Raw genomic sequence first — 26,519 nt, 5'->3', positions numbered from 1 at the left:
TTACAAGGATGTTACCAGGTTCGGAGGGTTTGAGCTATGGGAAGAGCTGAATAAGCTGGGGCTATTTTCCCTGGAGCATCGGAGGCTGACTGGTGACCTTATAGAGGTTTACAAGGTCATGAGTTGCATGGACAGGGTAAAGAGACACGGTAAAAACTAAAAGAACAGCAAATGCTGTATATGGGGAACAAAAACAGAAGTTGCTGGAAAAGCTCAGCAAGTTTGACAGCATCTGTGAGGCACAAATCAGAGTTAATGTTTCAGATCAGGTGACTCTTCCTCAGAACATTGTATGCAAATTGACAAAGTCTTTTCCCTAGGGTAGGGGAGTCCAAAACTAGAGGGCATAGGTTTAAAGTGAGAGGGGAAAGATAATAACAGGGACCTAAGGGGCAACATTTTCATGCAGAGGGTGGTGCGTGTACGGAACGAGCTGCCTGAGGAAGTGGTGGAGGTTGGTACAATTACAACATTTATTTGGTAATAAAGTGTGAAGCTGGATGAACACAGCAGGCCAAGCAGCATCTCAGGAGCACAAAAGCTGACGTTTCGGGCCTAGACCCTTACCTGGATGGATATTTGAATAGAAAGTGTTTAGAGGGATATGGGCCAAATGCTGACAAATGGAACTAGATTAATTTAGAACATCTGGTCAGCGCAGACAATTTGGACCAAAGGGTCTGTTTCTGCTGTACATCTCTATGACTACTTGTCAAGCATGATTTCCCTTTGAGTGAATCCATGCTTTCTCGGACTGATTCTGTCACCACTTTCCATCCCTGGGAAACCACTGGCAGTCTTCTCTTCCTCTTTGCAGCCACCTCAAGGGCAACATATAGTGGAGGGTGGCACTCTGCGTACGAAGGAAGCATCAGACTGGGAGGGTCTTTGTCACCGCTAGCCACACAATACCTTGAAGATGTTGATTGATCGACATCTGATCTGAAGTACCTCCCCGTTACCAGGGGGATGCAGTCCCTTTAACGCCCTGAAGTGTCTCCAAGAAGCCAGCAGGAGGCTCTGAGAGCTGCTGAACAAGCCTGATTTTGGCGGGGGATGTTGCAGGAGTGAAGTGGTTGAAGGTCGCCCCGAAGGGTTTTGTTTTGGTGGGATTACTCTCCCATGTATCATGCAGGAAGTGATATTCAGACTCAAGACTCTCTGTTCGAGGACTGCGAGTAGTCTGTTTGAAGTGAGGCCCCGGGTTTTCCGGCTCCTGCGGTGAGGGAAGATGCAGAGAGACCTGGGCAGCTTTCCGCTTCCACCCGGGATCAGAGTCAAACTGATCAGCTCCGGCTTCCAGAGCGCTGAGGATCTGAGCGGAGTGAGAGCTACTGAACTCAGCAAAGGTGAAAAAGATACAGTAAATTACCGTAATATACATACAGCTACCGTAACCCTTCTGAATCAGGCGCATGTACTACCGTAACAAACCAAAGGCAGGAGACTACCGTGACTCGCTACACTGAGGATACACTGTTACTGTTCTGAGAACTGGGGAAGGCTCAACGGACCCGAAACGTTAACTCTGTTTTCTCCTTCACAGATGTTGTCAGACCTGCTGGGCTTTTCCAGCAAGTTTGCTTTTGTTCCTGATTTACAGCATCCGCAGTTCTTCTGTTTTTTTTTACATTTGAAACTAATCTAGCCAAAGCAAGGGCACTGGCCTGTGGCAGGGTCTTATACAACAGACTCTGTGCCATCATCATCAAACCAGTTACTTTGCAAATTGGAACTACTGGACTGAGCTTGGCCAGCTGTGAAAAATACTATGTTTCAAACATTTGACAAAACATTTCAGTAATTTGAGAATTGAGAGAGTAAATGTTTAAATAATGTCACTTACAGGTAATGTAGTCTTTTTATGAAACTGCAGGCTATTTAGAATTATCTATTTTATTTAGTTTTCCCTGCAATTTCTTTATATTTTCATTGAATGTTTTTCTCAAATTTTGATTTTATTTCCTCAAAGGCTCCAGCTAGGTTCGCTCAGGGCAATATATTTTATGCACCTTTTTGCCAATTGAGATTGATGGATTAATTGACTTAGTAAAGACTACTGATTGAATCTCATTTGTTCCTCCATGGTATTATACTTGAGCTAGTAATTAGTTGAATCTCAAATGAATACATCCTTTTAAGTTGATGTTTCTAGATGATCAGATTTTCCAGGCATGTGTGAGTAGAAGGATGTAATCCTATGTGTTGGCCGGAAATTAAAGGGCATGGGACCAGAATAGTTACAGGACAACGTATCTTTTCACTTTAAATAGAAAGCAGACTGCCAACATTGGATAATAGGGAACTGTGCCCATGCAACCCATGGTTTTTTGGCCAAAGGGCAAGTTGTTGTCACTAATGTGATTCATTTCTAATGGGAGCTGCTTAAAACATGGTGGTTTCTACTGTCAGAGATAATGGGAACTGCAGATGCTGGAGATTCCAAGATAATAAAATGTGGGGCTGGGAGAGAGGGGGAGGCGGACCGAAGATGGAGAGTAAAGAAGATAGGTGGAGAGGGTGTAGGTGGGGAGGTAGGGAGGGGATAGGTCAGTCCAGGGAAGACGGACAGGTCAAGGAGGTGGGATGAGGTTAGTAGGTAGCTGGGGGTGCGGCTTGGGGTGGGAGGAAGGGATGGGTGAGAGGAAGAACCGGTTAGGGAGGCAGAGACAGGTTGGACTGGTTTTGGGATGCATCCAAACAACAACTGCTCATGACTAGATTCTCTGTTCCATGATGGACCATCTTCGGTCCGCCTCCCCCTCTCTCCCTATTTATTCCAGTTCCCTCCCCCCATCCCCCTCTCTGATGAAGGGTCTAGGCCCGAAACGTCAGCTTTTGTGCTCCTGAGATGCTGCTTGGCCTGCTGTGTTCATCCAGCCCCACATTTTATTATCGTGGTTTCTACTGTATTCTTTTGCCAGAATGATCATGTTGTGGGATTTGCAGTCATGGAGTCATATCCTTTGGTCCAACCAGTCCATGCCAAATATAATCCCAAACTAAACTAATCCTAATCCTACCGGCCTGTTCCTGGCCCACATCCCTCCAAACATTTCTTGTTCATGTACTTATCCAAATGCCTTTTAAACATTTTAATTGTGCCCACATCCACCACTTCCTCGGGAATTGTTTCCACATGTGAGCCACCCCCTGTTTTTAAAATAAAAAATTCCCTTCATATCTTTTCAAAATCCATCTCCACTCGCCTTAAAAATATGTCCCCAAGTCTGGATCTCCTCCATCCTAAGGAAAAGATACCTACCATTAACCCTATCTATTCCCCCCATGATTTCATAAACCTCTATAAGGTCACCGCTCAACTCCTACGCTCCAGTGAAAATAGTCCCAGCCAATCCAGCCTTTCTTTATAACTCAAACCTTTAATACCAGGCAACATTCTGGTAACTCTCTTCTGAATTTTCTTCAGCTTAATAACATCCTCCCCTAAAACGTGGTGACCTTCTGGAATGCTGTGTCCAGATCTGATGTCCTGCACAACGTCAGCATGACTTCCCACCTCCTCTCCTCAATGGACTGAGCAATTAACACAAGTAAGACAAGGCTGTACAAAGCTTAGCTTCATGTTTAGAATTCTGGCTTTAATTAGTCTATGGACTTCGATGGCCTTATGCCTGCCTATCTCCGTAATCTCCTCCAGTGCCAAAACTCTCTACATTCCCACGGATGCATCCCCAATTTTAATCTCTCCAGCCTTGGTCTCCATGCCTTCGGTTGCCAACACCCTGGGCCCCTGAATACCACCCCCTGCCTATTTACCTTGCTTTCCTTCTTTAAGACACTTACTAAAAGCTACCATAAGGGAAAAAAGCTGTAAAATTGGTGAATATTACATTTTGGTCCAACTCATCTTGTACACTTTAAAGTGGAGCTCTGGTATATCCCAGCACACCTTCATTGTTCACTTTATTTTTTTCTCTGTTTTGACCACATTTTTGGTGACCAGTATTGAAAGGGTGACTTGGTGATGGGATACCAGCCTCGGTGGAGTTACTTCAACTTGGTTTCTTATTTTGTTTGAAAATGCTCCTATGAAGGACCTTGGAAAGTATAAGCTGTGAGTACAACAGAGGCAGTTGACTATTACCTTCTACAGTGAGGACAGGGAGCAGCTGAAGTCTTTGGCCTGTGGAAAGGCCATCAGCCCAATTAGAGGTTCTAGTCACTATGTGCGAACATGGGGCTTGTTTGCTGTGATGCCCTTCCAGGTTGTAGAACTCATTGGATTAAAAATAAAGAATGTGCATCTGGATAAAGCCCTGGATAGTGGCATGTACCCAAGGATCTGCAGCCTCCAGAGAAGAGGGGATTTTCTTCCTGTGCCCTGACTGAAATAGGAAGGCTTCCTTTAATGGTAAAAATGAAACATAGCATTTGTAGAGATGAGGGAGCAGAGCTGCCTCGAATCTGGACTGGCTTCCCAGTTGCTCCAGTTCCATATTGTATTGTGGTAACATGGGTATAGGCAGCAAATACTGACACTACCTAGAAAGATGGAAAATCTAGAAGCGTGCAATAATCTCCACCAACTCCCAATATTGCAAGATGTGTCCACCTGATTCATCCATTCAGAAACGTTTTAACATCTCCCACTGCACCATCCCAATTATTGCATGTTTGACTCCTACAGACTGTTTGTTTCTTGCTATCCTGAATGTGTATCCTTTACACTGCTGTTTAGAGTTGGGCATCTCCAAGGAGGAAGCATTGGAAGTCCTACAGATTGTGAGACAAGAGGGCTCTGGAGAGGAATCCCAACTGAGTGTGAAGTCACCATCTGCTCGGACGTACACAGCTCTGGAACTCCTACAGCAGGAACATGCTCAAGGCTCCATCATCACCTTCTGCTCTGCTCTAGATGAAATCCTCGGAGGAGGTGTGCCCATTGGCAAAATCGTAGAGGTCTGTGGCGCTCCTGGTATTGGGAAGACTCAGCTAAGGTAGGACACCACATTGCACGCATGTGAGTCCCTATCTAATATTGTAGCCATGTCCCAAACTTAGAACCAACAAGGTACACATTGCAATGCAAATTTTAGAAGCTTGATAGTTTATCATTTAGTTATTTTCCTGCAATCAGAGGATAACTGCTTCATTGACCTTTGAGAGCCTAGTTGGAAGAGTGCATGCTTGATCCCATGTCTTCACTGTGTTACTTATCCTGAAAAAAACTTGCTTAATCAACCTTGCCCCAGATACTGTCAAATAGCTTTTCACCTTTTACTGTTCTGTCTGGATCACAAAAAAATTGGAGAGTTTTCTAACAGTGACAGCTACTGTGGGACCTCAGCAATCCGTTGGTATGCCCCCACACAGAACGTGGTCTTCTGAGCCAAATGTAAATTTCTTTTTGCACTAAGCTACGCCTAGCCCCAAAGGAATGGTGGTTGTACATCCCAGCATGCATAGCATGCGTGAAACCCTTCTGTGTAAGAAACAGTAGGGTTATTGAGTGGTTTGGAGGGGAAGAAAGTGAAAATGGCATTGTACACTCTGTAGTAATTGGAACCCAGTAGATCTTATCAACTATGGGATCCTTGATTGGAGTTATTAACCCAAGACCATCGGGGAGCCCCGGTTAACAGATATGAACAGGACATTCAGAGTCTCCTCTCTGGAGGAGGGGAGGAGAAAGGAAAAATAAATAAGCAGGTGACTCCAAGAGTCACCTATCTTCAGGGACTGCCTCCAAGCTGGCTGGCCACAGCCAGTGTACTGTGCATATGTAAATAAAGGGTGGTGGTGATGGGATACAGGCCTCTGCGCGGTTATTTCATACACATAATGTGACGTGAGCAGTCTGTTCCCTGGGACACCCACCAAGACAAACATCAGCTGCACCTGGTAGAGCATCAACTTGGTGAAAGACTCTCTTTGGTCTGCCCAAACCTTGTTGTTTTTCCAGAACAAGGAGTTGACCCTTGCTGAGTGTTGCAGACTGACACCCTCCCAGGTCTAGGACTACATGCTGAGGTCTTCCTATTGAAGGTAAGTGGGGGTCTGATAAGTTATTGGACCCTCGCAGTGTCTTAACTATATGTAAATATTAGTATATTTATAGGAGATTTTTTTTTTGGGTAGAGTCAAAGTCCAAAGTTTTGTTTGTTTATTTGATATGCACCTGTACAGAAGAGAACTACATTTGTGACAATGCATATATGCAAAGAGACTTTTAATGAATAAAGTGTATTTTTGAAATTAAGGAAAAAAGTGAGTGACCTGTGCATTTACAGTCACTCAGTTGACCGAGATCACTGTTTTGTTTTCTCCATGTTGTGTAGCATCCAGCTGGTTGTGGACGCACAAATCCCTGAATGCTTCGGGGGCTTGGATGGTGAGTCCGTGTACATCGATACAGAGGGCAGTTTTATCGTGGATCGAGTGATGGATGTCGCTGCTGCTGCTGTGCACCATTGTCACCTGATTGCCCAGTCTGGCCAGGATGAAGGTATGCTGTTCAGCTGGCTGCAGCTGTTCAACAGGCAAACAGAGAGTGAGGGCTTGGGATCTTACTCCTCACTCTGTGGGATACCAGCGTTAGCCTTAGTCAACCATCACCGTCATCTCAGGGCTCACTTCTGTCACCAGAAATCAGAGTATGAAATTTAGGCCGAAGTGCTGCATTATCTGTCAGTTGAAATGCCCAACTGAGGGCTCCTGTTGAAAACATCCTTCAGCACTAAACAAAAGAGGAGTGATGGAGTTCTGGGCCAATTTATATTTCCAACCAACGTCATTCAAAGCAGACTGTCTGGTTATTTATCTCAACGGGGCCTTGCTCTGCACAAGCAGAATGCAAAGTTTCATTTCTTTGTTAATTACAAAGAACTTTATTTAGTGCTTTGAGGATGTGAAAGACTCGAGATAAATGCAAGTTCATCTGATTTTGTGATGAAAATGGAGGGAATGTCAAAGCTGTGTGACAGTTAAGATTAAGAGGAGATGTAAGCAAGACAATGGAAGATAAGTAGAGGTAGCAGAGATGTTGGGCAGAACCTTCCCTGCCCTGAATATCCTGGGCCATGGTGAGAAATTTGGGAAAACTGAGTGATGTCAAGTGAGGACCTTTCCAACATTGAGATTAGAAAGTTGTCACCGAGTGCTGGATGGTGACACACTGATTCTCACGAGTCAGTGACAAGAGGCCTATTGGCACAGATTAGTGCACAACTTCACCCTCATTACCACCTAATCTTACCTCATTACTGTGCAGTTCCCCGTTCTGTCACCTGCTGGACAGAAACTAAATGCCGAGAATTCCCGACATGAAATTCAGAGCAGTTTCCTGCGGACTCCAGGTTGCTGCTTACCCCGCCATCACCCATCTCAGGGCACACACCATTGGCATTGATATATACCAGCCTCACCCCATCATCATGGGACATCTCCAATCCACTTACAGTACTTTTACTGTCCTTCAGTGCTGCCCTTTAGAGCACACCAGCAACTTTTCATTGCACTGCTGCTGCCATGGACAATTCATGTGCATGGACAAGCACCCCACTCACATTTTGTACTTAGTGCTCCTTGCTTACTTCCTAGTACTCATTCGCTTGATACACACTTTGATGTTTTGCTTTGCTTTGTCTTTTGGCACCTCATTCCCTCTGCCCCCGGCCTGTCCCCACCTGCCGGGGCTTAAAGACATGTAGCAGTTTGACCCAAGCTTGCCTTTTGGCACAAACACAAGGCCAGACAGTTTGACGTGGCTTCCTGCAGTCTGAATTCAAAGGGGTAGACAGATTGATGTGTGGTCCCCTGCAACGTCAGTCAGATATGCATCAGGTGCCAGCCACAGACACATTGGACACGCACCAACCAAATGGCTGAGTCCCAAAGTCTGCTTCCCCGTGAGGGAAAGGTATAGGACCTCTCCACAACCATCCTGTTGGGTCTCCTAGGAATCTTGTACGTTTCAATAAGGTCACCCCCATTCTTCTAAATTCCAGTGAGTAGAGAACCTGCCTACTCCACTTTTTTAGAGAAGACAGTCCTTCCACATCTGGTAACAGCGTATTGCACTTTCCCTGGACTGCCTCCAATGCCAGTATATCATTCCTTAGATAAGTGGACCAAAACTTCACAGTATTCCAGCAGTGGTCTGACTAATGACTTAGCAAAACCTCATTAATTTTATACTGTATTCCCTTTGAAATAAAGGCCAACATTCCAATTGCCTTCTGTATTACCCACTGAATTTGGAAATTAGCTTGTTGTGGTTCATGGACAAGAATCCCCGAATCCCTCTTTGTTGCAGCTTTCTGCAGTCTTTCTCCATTTAGATACACTGAAGCGCGACCTAATTGAGAAGTTTAAAAAGATTAAAGGGAGGTGATGATGTTATTTATAGAGAAAAGTAGCTTTGTTAACATAGGGAAATGGGAGGCCCGAACGAAGGGACTGAACCTTAAAATTCCAGCCTGATTTTTCAGAAAGTGTTTTCTCAAAGCAAGTTGGAATTCTGGAACTCTTTGCCCAACTATCTGTTGCAACTGGATTAGGATGTTTAAGACCCAACTAAAGATCATCCAGTTGCACTGTCTGTGGCTGGCACCTGATGCATGGTAGTAAATGGTGTTAAGACAGGTTTGAGGGGCTGACTGGCCTCCAGCTGTTCCTGTGTGTAGTTTTCTGATTCTCTAGATTGAAACTGGGACACTATTTCTATCTCTATCTAACTCTGTATGTCTGAAGTGTGTGCCTGTGTGACTGAGAGTGTTCCTCTTTTTGTGTGTTCCTCTTTTTGTGTGTTCCTCTTTTTGTGTGTTCCTCTTTTTGTGTGTTCCTCTTTTTGTGTGTTCCTCTTTTTGTGTGTTCCTCTTTTTGTGTGTTCCTCTTTTTGTGTGTTCCTCTTTTTGTGTGTTCCTCTTTTTGTGTGTTCCTCTTTTTGTGTGTTCCTCTTTTTGTGTGTTCCTCTTTTTGTGTGTTCCTCTTTTTGTGTGTTCCTCTTTTTGTGTGTTCCTCTTTTTGTGTGTTCCTCTTTTTGTGTGTTCCTCTTTTTGTGTGTTCCTCTTTTTGTGTGTTCCTCTTTTTGTGTGTTCCTCTTTTTGTGCGTCTCCGTCTCCACCTCCATCTCCATCTCTCTCGGCCCCCCCTCCCTTTTCTGTCTGTGGATAAAAGTGTCCCCCTGTTTTACAGTGCAACAAGAAGCAGCACGGGCCTTCTCTGCCTCTGGAATCCTCTCTCGCATCTACTACTTCCGTTGCCATGATTATGTGGAGCTGCTGGCCCAGGCTCACCTACTCGCTGACTTCCTAGCAGCACATCCAAAGGTATGTTCTGTCTCAGGCATTACCTGTTGGGGGAAGCTGGTGGTTGAACCCTCTCCTTTCCATCTGTTCAGAGTGTTCAGTTCAGACTGGGTTAGGGGGTGAGGTATGTTGGTTGAAGCCCCTCATTTTACCACGCGTTGCAATGATTCTCAGGATGTAGGCTTCACTGGCATGACCGGGATTTGTTGCCCTTCCCTAATTGCCCTGGAGAACATGGTGGCAAATCACCTTCTTGAACCGAGACAATCTATGTTACAGAGGTGGAAAGAGTGAGCTTTGACACAGCGATAGCGAAGAAATGGTGATATGGTCTCAGTTTGGGATGGTGTGCGCATTGGAGGAGAACTTGCAGGAGGTGGTGTTCCCAAATATCTGCTTCCCTTGTTCGTCTCTGAGGTAGAGGGTCACAGATTTGACAAAACTTTAATTTCAGTTTGATCTTTAAGGCATCTTTTAAGCAGATGGATGATGATGGGATAGTGTAGGGGCATGGGCTTAGATTAGTTCACAGGTCGGTGCAACATTGAGGGCCGAAGGGCCTGTTCTGCGCTGTATTGTTCTATGTTCTAAGGGAGGAGCCATCTTTGGAAGGAAGACTCAAAGTTGTGAGCTAGCTGGCCCTTCTTAAGGATGTAGAAGGTATATTACACAGCAGCTTTAAGTTTGCAAGTGAAAGTCCAAGATGTTGATCAGTGACCAAAGAGCATTTCAGAAAAGTGGTGAAAGAAGAATTAATTACTTCTTGTTGTATTATTGCTCAGATGTCAGAAAGACATTGTAAGTTTCAGACAGCAAAATGACATGTGACACTCTAGCACAAGAGCTCTACATCTTACTGTATAGAGGTAGCAGGCAGTTAGAAGATGATCAGCCAACTGTTTGGTCAATCAGTCAACTATGTAGAAAACATAATAATAATCTTAGGATGTAACCTATACTGTATATGGTCATGTTAATGTACCTAGTTAGTTGTTAATATCTTCTAGACATCCGACTCAATTAAAAAAAAAACCCAACCCTCTGTGATATGTGTCAAACAGGCTAACATCAAAAACCTTGTCACGGTGCTTTTAGGATAGTCCACCTCTTCTATAATCTGGATTGTATTTCATTTTATTTTTCCCCAGCACATGGTTCTGTAGGATGATCCCAGGTATGGAGGGATTGTCTTATGAGCAAAGGCTAAACTGTTTGGGAATCTCATTGGAATTTAGAAGAATGAGGGGTGATCCCATTGAAACGTACAGGAATCTTAGAGTAAATGCTGAGAGGATGTTTCCCCTCATGGGAGAGTCTAGTACCAGATAGCATAGCCTCAGAATCAAGGAGAGTCGTTTTAAGATGGAGTTAAGGAAGAATTCCTTCTCTCAGACTGTTGAACATAGAACATTACAGCACAGTACAGGCCCTTCAGCCCTCAATGTTGTGCCAACCTGTCATACCAATCTCAAGCCCATCTAACCTACACTATTCCATGTATGTCATATGCTCATCCAATGATGACTTAAATGTGCCTAAAGTTGGCGAATCTACAACCGTTGCAGGCAAAGCGTTCCATTCCCTTACTACTCTCTGAGTAAAGAAACTACGTCTGACATCTGTCCGATATCTTTCACCCCTCAATTTAAAGCTATGCCCCCTCGTGCTCACCATCCTAGGAAAAAGGCTCTCCTTATCCACACTATCTAACACTCTGATTATTTTATATGTTTCGATTAAGTCACCTCTCGACCTTCTTCTCTCTAATGAAAACAGCCTCAAGTCCCTCAGCCTTTCCTCGTAAGACCTTCCATCCATACCAGGCAACATCCTAGTAAATCTCCTCTGCACCCTTTCCAAAGCTTCCACATCCTTCTTATAATGCGGTGACCAGAACTGTATACAATACTCCAAGTGTGGCCGCACCAGATTTTTGTACAGCTGCAGCATAACCTCTTGGTTCCGGAACTTGATCCCTCTATTAATAAAAGCTAAAACACTGTATGCCTTCTTAACAGCCCTGTCAACCTGGGTGGCAACTTTCAATGATCTTTGTACGTGGACACCGAGATCTCTCTGCTCATCTACACTACTAAGAATCTTACCATTAGCCCAGTACTTTGCCTTCCGGTTACTCCTACCAAAGTGCATCACCTCACACTTGTCTGCATTAAACTCCATTTGCCACCTCTCAGCCCAGCTCTGCAGCTTATCTATGTCTCTCTGCAAGCTACAGCATCCTTCGTCACTATCCACAACTCCACCGACCTTAGTGTCGTCTGCAAATTTACTAACCCATCCTTCTACGCCCTCATTCAGGTCATTTATAAAAATGACAAACAGCAGTGGACCCAACACCGACCCTTGCGGTACACCACTAGTAACTGGTCTCCAGGATGAACATTTCCCATTAACTACCACCCTCTGTCTTCTTTCAGCAAGCCAATTTCCGATCCAAACTGCTATATCTCCCACAATTCCATTCCTCCGCATTTTGTACTCATTTTGTTGAGAGTCTTTGGAACTCTTTGGGGGCAGATTCCTTCTGTGTATTTGAGACAGAGATAGATTCTTGATCAGTAGGGGAGGGGGACAGCGAACGTGAGGAGTGCTGGATCAACCATGATCCTATTAAATGCTGGAGCAGCCTCAAGGGGCTGAATGGCCTTTCCCTGTACTGAATTCAATGGTCTTATGAGAAGCCTGTATAAAGCCCTGGTTGGCATCGATTGGAGTATAGTGTCCAGTTCTGGGCACCCCATTTAGGAAGGATACAAAGGCATTGACAAAGATGCAGAAAAGGTTCATGTTCATGGCTCCAGGGATAAGGGTCTTCAGTTATATCTGTATATAGTTTAGGTGAATGAGCAAAAATTTGGCCAGTGGAGTATAATGTGGGAAAATGTGAACATGTTCACATTGGCAGGAAAAACTCAAAGCAATTCATGATTTAAATAGAGAGAGATTGCAAAACTGAGGTATGGAGGAATTTGGGTGTCTGGGTAGATAAGTCACAAGAAGTTAGGCAGGTACAGCAAGCGATGCTTATTGCAAGGGGAATGGAATAAAAAAACGGGATGTTTTGTTAGATTTGTACAAAGTTTTGGTGGGTCTACCTCTGGTATATTGTGAACAGTTTTGGTCTTTTTATTAAATTAAGCACGTAAATGTGTCTGAAGCAGTTCAGAGAAGCTTCACGCTGGGATGAAGGAGTTTGTTATGAAGAAAGGTTGGACTCGCTCAGGAGTTTAGAAGAGTGAAAAGTTACCTTGAAGCGCGTAAAGAGAAGAGATGGAGCAGGATAGAAGTACTTTCTCCTGGAGGTTTATCTGTCTTTGGAAACATTCTGTCCCAGAGCGTGTGGAGGTGGGGATCATTAAATACTTTTAAAGCAGGGGTTTGCAGATTCTTAACAGACAAGGGAGTCAAAAAGTTTTGGGGGGGTGGGTGTGATGGAAGTGCAATTCAGGCCACAGTTGGGTCAGCCATGATCTTTTTGAGTGGGAGGAGCATCTGGAATGGTCAAGTGGCCTGTTCCCGCCCTTATTTTATGTGTTATATAGGTACGTTGGTGAAATCAGAACAGCTCTCCTGAGAGAGGAGGAGGTTAAGTGGAGATTTTAAAAAGTTGATCAAAGTGCTGAAGGGTTTGATGAAGAATAGACAGGAGAATTTGTTTTTGAGAATCCGTGGGAATCGATTTGAGGTGACTGACAAAAAAAAGCTTTTTACAGCAACATAAGGAAAAAATATTTTCATGCATGGAATGGTTGGATTCCTGTTATGTTTTGCTTGAGAACGTGGTGAGAGCAGATTCAATCGTGCCTTTCAGAAGGGAAATGGATAACTATCTGAAGAGCAAACAGTTGTCTGGAAAAGGGTGAGAGAGTGAGGTTCAGCTGTGGAGCAAGTGGTGGTAGGTGAAATTTAGGCTGGATGGATCTTTTAGCCAGCGCCGAATAGAAAGGCTGATTGGTCTCTTTCTGTGCTGTAATTCTAAGATGGAGTCTGCTCCTCCTCTCCTTTGTCATCCAGATGACCTGAGATACAGACCAATCTTCCATTAGCCCTTCCGTAACAGGTTACTGATTTCAAATGGTTTGTGGAATTGGGAGTCCTAAATATTTCCTCTCCCTGGCAGCCCCCAATCTCTCACCGTTTAGATACCCCTCTATGGGGCAATGCAAGTCAAAATCATGAACTCCAAACCCAAAAGGTGCTGAGAGTGCATATCAAATCTGTCTGGGTCCAAACACGGAGAAAGTGGGTTAACATACCAGATCTCAGATGGAGCACTGGATGATGAATATAAGATTCAAGAGCTGGAGCAGGCTACTTAGCCCCTCATGCCTGCTGCACCATTTACAATATTCATGGTTGCTCTGATTGCAGCCCCAATGACACTTTCCTGTCTGCCCTCCCTCTACCTCTTTACCCCCACATCAATTAAAAATCTATGATAACGGGAACTGCAGATGCTGGAGAATCCAAGATAACAAATTGTGCGGCCGGATGAACACAGCAGGCCCAGCAGCATCTCAGGAGCGCAAAAGCTTATAAAAGAAAACTAAATGAAGGTATATATCTCATAATAAAGTGAATCGCTAAACAAAGCAGGGTTTTAATTTTAAAAATCAGCTTAATATTGCTCTTTTGTGTGTTTGTTTGAAGCCAGGAAATATCTACAGTGAGCACTCATTGTCGTCGATGATTGTTGAATTATTGATGTCAGTGATATATTCATTGACCCAATCTCTGCTACTCTCCGGGCTGCAGAATTCCACAGTTTAATGACCCCTGAGAAAAGAAATCCTGCCTCATTTCTGTCCTTAGAAGATGCCTTATTCTGAAACCAGTTCCCCTCATCCTTGATACCCCCAGAGGGGAAACATCATCTCAACATCTACCCTATTAAACTCACTGGAATTTTACATGTTTCAATAAGATCGCCAATCACTTGTCTAAATTGTGGTGAGGCCCATCCTGCTCAACCATTCCTCATTATACAACCTCCTCACTCTCGATCAGCCAAGTGAATATTCTCTGAGGTGCTTTCAATGTAAATATAGATTTTTTTGAAGCACCCTATTCAAAGATGTTATTACACACCTCTGGAGCAGGTGGGGCTTGAGCCTGGGCCTACTGGCTCTGAGCCCTTAAATTATAAATCACTTGCCAAATTTGGAAATGCAAGGTAAATGAGTAAATCAAGTTGCCACAGTCCCAGAGGACAGTAGGGTTGCTCCATATCACAGAGAGACAACTGATGGTGGTTTAACCTGAGGATCACCACGCCTCAGGTGAGGAGACAGGGCCTTCATGATAATTGTCAGCTGGTGCAGGAATTGAACCCATCGCAAACCAGCCCTCCAGCCAACTCAGCTAATTGACCCCCCTGAATTCAGCGTTAAGTTTTCAGTTGGCTGGAGTACACAAGTTCATGCTCCAGGATTGAATTTCTCAGTGAGCCCACTAGGTGGAGCAGTGCACTACAGCTGAGATGAGATTGGAGTTGGAGAGCCGGATATGATTGAATTTTTCTTGTGACAATTTCATCAATTTATGCCTAACAGTGTTGACAAACGCTGACTTGAATTGACACAGCAGTCGTGTATCAATCTGCCAGACGTTGGCTGGTCTGTACATGAAGTATTTGCCAGGTGTGGTTGCAATGGGCTAGGTCCTTTGTACTTTACAGTTATAAATACAGGCTGTTTTGAAATGACAGCGTTGATTTTATTAATTGAAGCTTGGAGTGAAATAACAAGGAGCATTTGTTAAAACACAGTTATAAATCTCTGCTGAAATTCGCAGTGCAACATTGAGGGAGTGCTGCACTTTTTTTTGTTCATTCATGGAATGAGGCTGTCACTGGCCAAGCAGCATTTATTGCTCATCCCTAATTGCCCAGAGGGCAGTTACGAGTTAACCACATTGCTGTGGATCTGGAGTCACATGTTGGCCAAACTAGGTAAGGATGGAAGTTTCCTTCCCTAAAGGACGTTAGTGAACCAGATGGGTTTTTCCTGACAATTGACACATAGTCAACATTAAATTCTAAATTGCTGATATTTATTGAATTCAAATTCCACCATCTGCCCTGGCGGGATTCGAACCTGGGCCCCCAGAACATTATCTGGGTCTCTGGATTAACAGTCCAGCAATAATACCACTAGGCTATCACCTCCCTTTTTCTATGTCTGTCAGGTGAGATGTTAACCCTGTGCCTGGGTAAACAGAAAAGAGCTCGATAACTGCCTCCAATGTCACGGTTAACATTTAATCTTCAATCAATACCACACAAAAAACAAAGCAAATTACTTGATCAGTTTCACACCACTGGCTGTGTCAAACTTGTCAACCGTGTTTCCAGTGTAAAGACAATGCCCATGTTTCAGAAGATACTTACCTTGGGTGCAAGGTGCTTTTGAGGTGTTTGCTGGTTGTGAAAAGAGCATCAGCATGGCCAAATAGCTATAAATGCAAACCTTTAACACTAGTTAGGCTCCAAGTGCATTAGTGTGGCAATTTCTTCAGTGTTTGGAATTGCCTGCCCCCTCACACAGAGCAACGGAGTGATCAACAAGGGAGTCGAGGGTTATGGAGGACAGGCATCAAGCCACCTCAGATTAGCCATGATCTTATTGAAATGGTCGAGCAGGTTCAAAAGGTTGAATGGCCTATTCCGATCCTGTGATCTTGTGGGTTTAGAGATAATGGGAACTGCAGAAGCTGGAGAATTCGAGAAATTCTTCAGAAAATGATTTGCTGATGAAAGGTCCAGGCCCGAAACGTCAGCCTTGCTGCTCCTCTGATGCTGCTTGTCCTGCTGCGTCCATCCAGCTCCTACACCGTGTTATCTTGTGGATTGATATTGTTGACCTAAACCCTGTTTTACCAGGTGCGCATCGTGGTGATAGACAGCATTGCGTTCCCATTCCGCCACAACCTGGATGACCTGTCGCTAAGGACACGGCTCCTGAATGGATTGGCGCAACAGCTCATCAGCATGGCCAATGACCACAGTGTGGCGGTGAGTAAAACCTGGCACAGCTTTACCCTGTAAGTGGAATGGGAGCGACTAGCTCGACCATGCTAACCAGAGCTCAGTGTCACTTTGTGTTTGGATTGGACTCCAATTCCATCCTTCCCTAAGACAAGACTGAATTTTGACAAGCAACTGGATACAACCCTGTGCCTAGACAGACTGGCGTTGACACTTGCTTTCGTGTCAAGACAGATCGTCACAGACTAGACCTTGTTTCACCTGAACTTGTATTGCTTTGGAACTGGGATGGGCTAGGCTGGACTGTGCTTTGGAATTGGGATGGGATGGGCCAGGCTGGACTGTGCTCTGGAACTGGGATGGGATGGGCCAGGCTGGACTGTGCTCTGGAACTGGGATGGGATGGGCCAGGCTGGACTGTGCTCTGGAACTGGGATGGGATGGGCCAGGCTGGACTGTGCTTTGGAACTGGGATGGGATGGGCCAGGCTGGACTGTGCTCTGGAACTGGGATGGGATGGGCCAGGCTGGACTGTGCTCTGGAACTGGGATGGGATGGGCCAGGCTGGACTGTGCTCTGGAACTGGGGTGGGATGGGCCAGGCTGGACTGTGCTCTGGAATTGGGATGCGATGGGCCAGGCTGGACTGTGCTTTGGAACTGGGATGGGATGGGCCAGGCTGGACTATGCTCTGGAACTGGGATGGGATGGGCCAGGCTGGACTGTGCTCTGGAACTGGGATGGGATGGGCCAGGCTGGACTGTGCTCTGGAACAGGATTGGCCTCTACCCTTGTACAGAATCAGCATGTTCTCTAATAATTTATTTCGGCCTTGTGCCGGAATGGCTCCTAAAATCAAATCAGGTTCTAATGCCTGGTAATTCCAATGACTAAAGCTGCTTTACAGTTCATTTGAGGAGCATTGTGCTGCTTCTTTCTGCTGCTGAGTTTTTTAGTTTGTCCCTATGACAACCTCGCAGCTCAGCATTAACTGTGAACCCTCTCTCCTTTTCTTTCAGGTGGTGTTGACAAACCAGATGACCACACGGTTTGGACAAGTCCATTCCTCGTTGGTCCCTGCTCTCGGTGAGACCCACTGTTTCCTTCATACGGCTGGCCACAATACTGAGACTTGGGGCGGTTCTATTGAAAAAGGGTCTTTTCCTTCTTAAATTAGAAACATAAAGTGCTGGAGAAACTCAGCAAGTCTGGTAGCGTCTAAGGAAAGAGAAACAGAATTGATCCTGAGGGAACTTGACCAGGTGGATGCTGAAAAAAGTTTCATTTTGTGGGAGACTCTAGAATTAGGGTCATAGCTTTAAAAATAAGGGGAAACCCATTTAAGACAGGATGAGGAAACTTGTCTTATCTCAGAGGGTTGTGAGTCCTTAGAATTCTAAGGGCAGTGGATGCAGAATCCTTAAATACTTTCAAGGCAGAGGTAGATAATTTCTTAATTGCTGAGGGACTGAAGGACTATCAGCAGAAATGCAGTAATGTGGAACTGAGGTTAAAATCAGATCAGCCATGATCTCGTTGAATGACTGTGCAGGCTTGAAGGGCCGAATAGCCCACTCAAGTTCATTGTTTGTCGAGCCAATGTTTTGATTCAGATGTGACAGTTCCATAAGGGATTAGAAAATTGCTGGTTATTTGTGCTGTAGGTAGAAGGCAAGGAGGAGCAAGCGGAACAGATTGTGAAGGTGCCCGGAGCAAAAGACAAAAGGCGGTGAGAAGTAGTGGTGATAGAGAGATTAAAATTAAGGGGAAAGGAAGCAAACGGCTCCAATCTGTAGAGAGTAAAGTCAACAAGACAAGGTCATCCGAGGGTTGGATGTTATAAAACAGAGGGCATAGTTCATGCTCTGTGGAATTTGCTATTGAGTCCTGGACACTGTGAAGTACCCAACTGGAACCTGAGATATTGTTGTTCCAGCTTCTGTAGATCTTTGTTGCAACACTACAGCGGAATGGAATTGTAAGCATCAGTGAAAAGTGCAGTATTGAAGTGGCAAACAACTAGAAGACCGTAGTCATTCCTGCAGACCGAGTGGAAATGTTGTGTAAGGTGGTCACCCAGTCTGCATTTGGCCTTACCAATGTAAAGGAAAACCCATTGTGAACAGTGTGTATGATAGACTGATTGAAAGAAGTTCAAGTAAACTTCACCTGGAAGATAATAAAATGTGAGGCTGGATGAACACAGCAGGCCAAGCAGCATCTCAGGAGCACAAAAGCTGACGTTTCGGGCCTAGACCCTTCATCAGAGAGGGGGATGGGGAGAGGGAACTGGAATAAATAGGGAGAGAGGGGGAGGCAGACCGAAGATGGTCCATCATGGAACAGAGAATCTAGTCATGAGCAGTTGTTGTTTGGAGTTTGTTGTGTGGAAATTGGCTGCTTTCCTTCTACATTACAGCAGCGACTACACATTCAAAAATACTTCATTAACTTCCAAGTACTTTGACACACTTGGTGCTTATGAATAACATAAATGAAAATCTTAGATTTTTTTATTACTATTAGCAGGTCCCAATTCAAAAATTACAGCAATAGCTGACTATAGCATGTTAAAAATAAAAGCTACTTGTATTTACAAGTTGGGAAATGATTGCATTTATAAAATAATGTGTTTTGTACTAAAACTGTTAAACTCTGGTGTAGTCAGGTGTTGGTAATACACAGTCCAAATCCTGTTTACCTTTAATTGCTGAGATAACAAGGTGTAGAGCTGGATGAACACAGCAGGTCAAGCAGCATCAGAGGAGCAGGAAGGCTGATGTTTCGGGCCTAGATCCTTCAGAAATGAAGAAGGTTCAGGCCCGAAACGTCAGCCTTTCTGCTCCTCTGCTGCTTGGCCTGCTGTGTTCATCCAGCTCTACACCTTGTTATCTCAGATTCTCCAGCATCTGCATTTCCTACTATCTCCAAATACCTTTTAATGGCTGATGTTACTAAAAATTAGTTCTTGGTGACTGAATTTGTTTGAGTAGTTCATGTTACGTGCTCAACAATCAATAGATGAGAATTCAAAGACTACTGTTCACAACATCTACATGCAGTCAGATGAGTTAAAAAAAACCTACTTAAGTCACCATCCTTCACCTTCCTAACCTTGTTTCTATCTAAATTTGCCATACTTTTTCTTTTCAGCCTGCTGAGAGGTCATCTGTGCACAGAACTGGTCCACGTTTAATTTGGGTAGATATGTTTAAAAAGGGTCACACGTTATACAGAACTTGCCAGCTTCCAGTATTATTAATGAAATCTAGCACGTTAAATATGCGCTTACTTTCACTTCTCCCATTTCCATTTTGCAAGGTGTATTTCTTCTTCACCTTCGACTGTTCCTGAAGGAAATGAGGGCAGGAGTGAGCCATTCAGCCCCTTGGACCTGCTGTGCCTTTCAACCAGATCACAGCTGCATCTTCAACATCAGAACCATTTCCTATCCTATCCCTGTAGCCCTCTATTTACCTATGTCTTGAACTTATTCAATGATTGAACCTCCCGTGCCCTCTAGGACAGAACTCCAAAAGATTCATCACCCTCCAATTGAAGAAATTCCTCCACATCTCTGAGCTAAACAACGCCCCCCTTTTCAAAGTGTGGGACCGTCAATTTAAGACGGGGACGATGAGAATTTCTTTGGGATGCTCATGCTGCAAAGGTGGTGGAAGCAGAGTCACTGAATATTTCGAATCCAGCGGCAGACAGGTGCTCAGTTAAAAAAGGTTGGTGGGGTCACATGCAGAAATGGAGCCAGCAGATCAGATCGCAACAATTTTGAGACTTCGAGGTGGGGTCACCAGAGGGAAATGGTTTGGGAAGCATTGGATGATGATCTAAAAGCATGCAGCCCAATATTAATTTTGGAAGATGACAAAAAGTCAAAAACGAGGTGGTTTTTCCAACTTATGTTGAGCTTAAATGGTGTAAGGTGGCTAAACACAGTGTGGGAGTGATGCAGGGAGTTGAAGTGACAAGTACCGGAAGCTTGTGGACACGTACAGTCGTGTTTGGCCTCTCAGCAGATGGAGATTCTCCCCATAGCTCTTCGGGCTTCCAGCTGCCTCTGCTACTTAATGTGATTGTTTGTTTGTTTGTTTGTTTGTTTGTTTTGTTCAGGTGAAAGCTGGGGCCATGCAGCCACCATCCGCTTAATTCTACGCTGGGACGGAAAGCTGAGGTAAGAGGTGAAGTGAAGCTCAGAGGTCAAAGGTCTGAATTATACATGGGGCAGCTGATTAACCCCTGAGTGCATTCCCTCCCCACTCTGAGGTGCGGTGTTTGAGCCCTTGAACCCACGTTCTACAATTGACATTTTAATGAGGGACTATAATTCTGTAAACTCTCAAGAGGACCGCATGATATCTGCATTTCAGATCTCTGCATTTAGTTTCAATAATGGGTGTAGACGGCTCAGGTCTGAAAGCAGTAAGCCTTACAGAGAAATAAAATGAGGATGAGAAAACCTCAGTGGCCTAGGCAGTGAGAGGCCTAGCCTAATGCTGGGTGGGGCATGGATTCAGTTCCGTGGTGGAATTAAAATTACATCAATAAGTCTGCCGTATATGGATGTTAATTGATGAAAAAATACCATGGTGGTTTAGTTAGTGGGTGGGGCGCGTGGAAAAGACTATTCAGTTATGTGTAAGAATACTGCAGGGTGTTGAAATAGCCTTAGGGAGGCTGGTATCCCATCACCAAATCACCCTTTACACACACATGGAGAGCCCCTGACACTGATCCAGCTGTTGCAGTGAACAGAACCTCTGACACGTCTGTTTGTATCTGTTAGCCAGGGCTCCCTGATTAGACCAGACTAATTGCTCCAATCAGGAAACTCCTATTCTATGATGTACACCTAGCTGACCTCGTTATAATTATTACAGATATATGAAAAAGGGAATAGGTAAAAGCCCGGAAGATGAAACCGGTCTCAGGAACAGTGACCCTGGATGTATGATCGACTGTTGTAGAAATACACCTGATTAATGTCCTGTAGGGAAGGAAATTTGCCGTTCTTGCCTAGTCTGGCCTACATGTGACTCCAGCCCCACAGCAATGAGATTAATTTTTAATGTCTTCTGAAATGGCCAAACAAGCTACTCAGGTCAAAGGGCTGGTAGAATGGGCAACAAATGCTGGTCTTACCACTAATGCCCACAACTGGTGAAAAGGAAAGAATATTTTGTTTTAATGCATTCTCTGGATGTGATTTACATTGTCAAAGTTGATACTTAATACCTGTACCTGGCTCCCTTGGAGGTATCAGCTGGATGTTGTGGGTCTGGAGTCACACGAGTGACGGATTTCCTTCTGTAAAGGACATTAGTGACTAGAACACATCTACAGTTGCACTTCAAGAAAGTGGTCATTCATCAAAAACTTACCAGAGAATTACATTTGAAACAGTCCTTTTATTGTTGAAATTATTATGGGAACAGGAGTTGGCCATTCAATTCCTTGAGCTTGTATTGTATTGGTATTTGGGGCAACACGGTGGCCCAGTGGTTAGCACAGCGCCAGGGATCCTGGTTTGATTCCACCTTCAGGCGACTGTCTGTGTGGAGTTTGCACATTCTCCCTGTGCCTGCGTGGGTTTCCTCCGGGTGCTCTGGTTTCATCCCACAATCCAAAGCTGTGCAGGCTAGGTGGATTGGCCATAGAAAATGCAGGGTTACGGGGATAGGGTTGGGTCTGTGCCTGGATCTGGATGGGATGCCCTTCGGATGGTTGGTGTGGAGTTGATGGACTGAATGGCATATTTTTGCACTGTACAGATTCTGTGATATTGAATTCAATCTGTATCCAAACCCCATGAGCCTGCCTTGACTCTTGAACTCTTGATGCCTTTCCGCTTAATTCTTCACCACTTTGCCCAATGACAATCTGTCAATCTTAGTTCTCTAATTTTCCCTTGACCCCCGCCCCATTAAGAAGTTTGTTCCACCTGGTCTTTAAGTGAAGAAGTGCTTCCTGATCCTATCAAAGGAGATACCATATGAATGTCCATGCAGCCTGCCCTTGTGATTTGATGTTTTCACTGCTCAGCTGGGAGATCCAGAATTTGTCCGTTCCTAACTTGTGCTGCCCGTGAGCCTGAAACATTACTGGTACCAGTGTTAAATGTTGTTTTGAGCAGGCACTATTCAGTAAAGGTTGATGGTCCCACTTCACAGTGAAATGTATTAACTTTGCCTGGAGTAATTACTTAGCTACAAGAACAGGTCACTCAAGGCATTTTCAACATTCAGTCTTACAGATTTGCAGATTTCCATTTGCTCTAATTCCCTTGAAATCCTTAAGCTATGGTTTGGAAAGAAAATCTAACAGCCCCTGTCTTGAAATCTCCATTAATTCCAGCTAAAAGTAAAGGGTCTAGGTATAGTGACACCACCTTTTACCAGTCAAGGTGATAATAACTGGCTAAGTCAAACAATAAAGAACAAAGGAAATTACAGCACAGGAACAGGCCGTTAAGCCGTCCAAGCCTGCACTGATCCAGATCCTCTGTCTAAACCTGTCATCTATTTTCTAAGGGGCTGTGTCCCTTTGCTCCCTGCCCATCCATGTACATGTACCAGATACATCTTAAAAGACACTAATGTGTCTGCGTCTACCACCTCCGCTGGCAACGTGTTCCAGGCACCCACCACCCTCTGTGTAAAGAACTTTCCACGCATATCTCCCTTAAACTTTCCTCCTCTCACTTTGAACCCATGACCCCTAGTAATTGAGACCCCACTGGGCAAAAGCTTCTTGCTATCCACCCTGTCCATACCCCTCATGACCTCAATCAGGTCCCCCCTCAATCTCTGTCTTTCTAATGAAAATAATCCTAATCTACTCAACCTCTCTTCATAGCTAGCACCCTCCATACCAGGCAACATCCTGGTGAACCTCCTCTGCACCCTCTCCAAAGCGTCCACATCCTTTTGGTAATGTGGCAACCAGAACTGTACGCAGTACTCCAAATGTGGCCGAACCAAAGTCTTATACAACTGTAACATGACCTGCCAACTCTTGTACTCGATACCCCACCCAATGAATGAAAGCATGCCATATGCCTTCTTGACCACTCCATTGACCTGCGTTGCCACCTTCAGGGAACAATGGACCCGAACACCCAGATCACTCTGTGCATCAATTTTCCCTGGGACTTTCCATTTACTGTATAGTTTGCTCTTGAATCAAGTCACCCACCAAACTCTGTTGTTAGGGACTGGCTTTGATTTCATGGACTGAATTCAAACTATGTAACTCTGCTGCATATTGCTTGGGAAATCAGCCTGCTCTTGCGAAGATACATTGCTGTAGTTCTTGTGGTGAGCTACATTTGCACCAGTTCTCGGTGACTCTGTGTGCCCTATAAGTCACACCCTGCCTTCAGCTCATAGAATCCCTACAGTGCAGGTAAAGGCCATTTGGCATATCGAGTCTGTGCCAACCCTCCGAAAGAGCATGCCACCCATAACCTCACATTTAGCACGGTCAATCCACCCAGCCTGCGCATCTTTGGACTGTGGAGGAAACCGGAGCACCCGGAGAAAACCTACGCAGACATGGGGACAATGTGCAAACTGCACACAGACAGTCGCCCGAGGGTGGAATCGAACCCGGATCCCTGATGCTGTGAGGCAGCAGTGCTAACCGTCATGCTGTGCCGCTCATTGGCTGAAACTGTGGTGTCAATACTGACTTCAAACAATAAAAGTTGAAAGTCAGTGCTTTAGCTTCTGCAGCAGCTTACTGAGCAAAACGAGGGGTGTTGCAGTGTTGTGCTTCTCCTTCACATATTTGTCACTGAGAGCATTACTCTTCCAGCAGTGACCAGAGCCTGTCAATTAAGTGACCAGCTGCATTTTCAAAGACTTTTCTCCCAGATTCTATGGTCTCCCCTCTCTCTGTAGGTTTGCCTCCCTCTACAAATCCCCAAGTCAGAAGGAAGCAACTGTACCGTACCAGATTACTGTGAGTATCATGATTGTGATTTAAATATTGTGCGCACATTAGGTGCTAACTTTTTGTTTCAGACAAATGTAGGTGAGTGGTGTCGATGCTAGGAGTGACAGTGCAGTTGTCAAATATAAGAAATGTTTGGAGGGATATAGGCCAAGCACAGGCAGGTGGGACTAGTTTAGTTTAGGATCATGGTCACCGTGGACAGACTGGACCGAAGGGTCTGTTTCTGTGCTGTATGATCCTATGACTGCATTGAGTACTCCCAGTTCTGGAATAGTATTGGGCACTGAGGAAATGAGAGAGATGAGATGGGTTGCAGTAAGTGGGGAAGGAGTGAGAGTTTGTGAAGTGGGTGAAGATGAGAGTAGCAGGAGTGGGACATGTCAGCGTTTGGAGGGATCATTACAAAGTCAACCGGGAAGAGAGAGTGAGATTTGAGGATTTGAGATGGTGCCTTTCAAACAGCCAATTTATAATACAATCAAAATACTGCTGATACTGGAAATCCGGAATTAAAAAAAACAAATCACTGGAGGAACTCAGCAGGTCTGGCAGCATCTGTGCAGAGAGAAAAAGAGTTAACATTTCAAGTCCAGTCTGATGATTCTTCAGAAATAATGTGGAGATGCCAGCATTAGACTGGGTTTGACAAAGTCAGAAGTCACACGACACCAGCTTATAGTCCGATGGGTTTACTTGAAATCAGAAGCTAATGGAGTACTGCTCCTTTGTTGGGTGAAGTGACTTCATCTGATGGAGGATCAGCGCTCCGAAAGCTTGCGACTTCAAATAAACCTGATGGACTATAACCTGGTGTTGTGTGACTTCTGACCTTCTTCACAAATAAACGGCATTCTTTGTTCAAAGGTTTGCAATCTTGGAGCTGGGTTTACTTCGTTGCTGTCTCTCCTCTCCATTGTTTCATTTTCAGTCACTTGGCTTTCGGGATGTCCAATCATCACAGCCAGTTTCAACGTCACTCAACAATGGGGATAACCCACGTAAACGTCCAAGGAACAATGACGATGACGATGGACAGTGACCCAGGAGAGTCTGGAGATCTGCCCACTTCACCTAGTGGTTTTCAGAGACACCGCCGTGGAAACCCAATGTGGCGGTTGACTGGATCATTTCTTGCCCCTCCCCTTCCCCCTGCCCAAAATACCCAGTCAAGTAGCTCAATGTGGGCTACCTCCGGGTCTGACTGTGTGAACTCTGCTAATAACCTGCTGTTGGGTTATATGAATCCAGTTAGATTTGGAATATTGAAAGTGACTTCTCAAAGAGTTAGGAGCCACCAACCCGCACTGGCTGAACCTCCTCGATGCTGAACTCCCTATCTCAGCCACATGGTAGTCAGGAGTCACTTGTTGAAACCCTTTTGCCACCTCTCTGATTCAAGTTGTCGTACTGCTCAGTGCTAAATGTTCCTTTTTCTTTCCTGTTGGGCTTCCTTTTAAGTAAATGTATTTTGTAACTAAGACTCTCCCACTTTGTATTTTTTCCCCTGCTGTTCCCAGTACACTTCTCACAGCCTGTGTCATCCATGTCTGCACGAGCCCCATCATTGTTTGTCATAGAAAACCCACGCTCATTGCTCAAAGACGTGGATGCAAAATACCTCTCTCTCTAACTCTGCTACTGCCTGAAAGAGCAGGCAGGGCTTTGAATGAACACCTCCGACTCCTCAAAGCCACACCAGGGTCTATGCTTAAGACTGGATTTGATACCATGACCTTCACAAACCCAGAGCTGAGAGTGCTGGCCACAGAAGCTCCTCTTCCTCTGGGTTGGCAGTGAAAGGTTGCGAGGAGTTAAATGATTGGATGCGAACCTGGGGGCTGCTGTACGAAGACCTGATGACAATCTGCGCTTGCTTTATTTCTTGCGGGCTGAGAGGGCAAGGGAAGTGGTGGGGGGGTGTTGGGGTGTTGGGGATGGGGGATGGGGGATGGAAAAAGCCTGAACTTTGCTTCAGGAAATGAGACTTGAGGCAGAAAAACAAGTGCTGGAGTGCAGTCTGTTGTTGCTTGATGAAATTTCGCCTGTTGTGCAGCTCTGAACAAATTGTATTTTAGAATCCATGCGAAAGATAAATCATAGCTAACACAACACTTTCTCTTAGTCATCAGTGCTGTGTCATAAACCTAAGGCGATTTGAAATTAATAGACTTGAAGAATGCAGCACAGGCTGCTGTGTAGTAGAATTCAACAGCACAGATAGAGGCCATTTGGCCCACCATTCTCCTGCTACCTCAAAGTGACTTACCCAAT

The 26,519-nt window shown here is 44.8% G+C and overlaps 1 protein-coding gene across 2 annotated transcripts; it reads left to right on the top strand.

The window, feature by feature from the left end:
- Positions 1–969: 969 nt before the first annotated feature.
- rad51c (RAD51 paralog C) lies at positions 970–25,726 on the top strand. 2 transcript variants are annotated; one of them, XM_048557219.2, is made up of 9 exons: positions 970–1,349; positions 4,703–4,961; positions 6,303–6,469; positions 9,160–9,293; positions 16,174–16,305; positions 17,297–17,363; positions 20,406–20,466; positions 24,194–24,254; positions 25,177–25,726. In XM_048557219.2, the coding sequence occupies exons 1-9, from the start codon at positions 1,232–1,234 to the stop codon at positions 25,285–25,287; spliced, it is 1,110 nt and encodes a 369-aa protein (XP_048413176.1). In that variant the 5' UTR covers positions 970–1,231; the 3' UTR covers positions 25,288–25,726. The 2 variants fall into 2 exon arrangements, with proteins under 2 accessions (XP_048413176.1, XP_048413178.1); XM_048557221.1 differs by lacking the exon at positions 970–1,349 and adding an exon at positions 1,721–1,848.
- The last annotated feature ends 793 nt before the right edge of the window (positions 25,727–26,519 follow it).

Source organism: Stegostoma tigrinum, chromosome 27 (assembly GCF_030684315.1).
Source record: "Stegostoma tigrinum isolate sSteTig4 chromosome 27, sSteTig4.hap1, whole genome shotgun sequence".
NCBI classification, from domain to species: domain Eukaryota; kingdom Metazoa; phylum Chordata; class Chondrichthyes; order Orectolobiformes; family Stegostomatidae; genus Stegostoma; species Stegostoma tigrinum.
The sequence above is the reverse complement of the archived record's forward strand: the minus strand, read 5'-3'. Positions and strand labels throughout refer to the sequence as shown.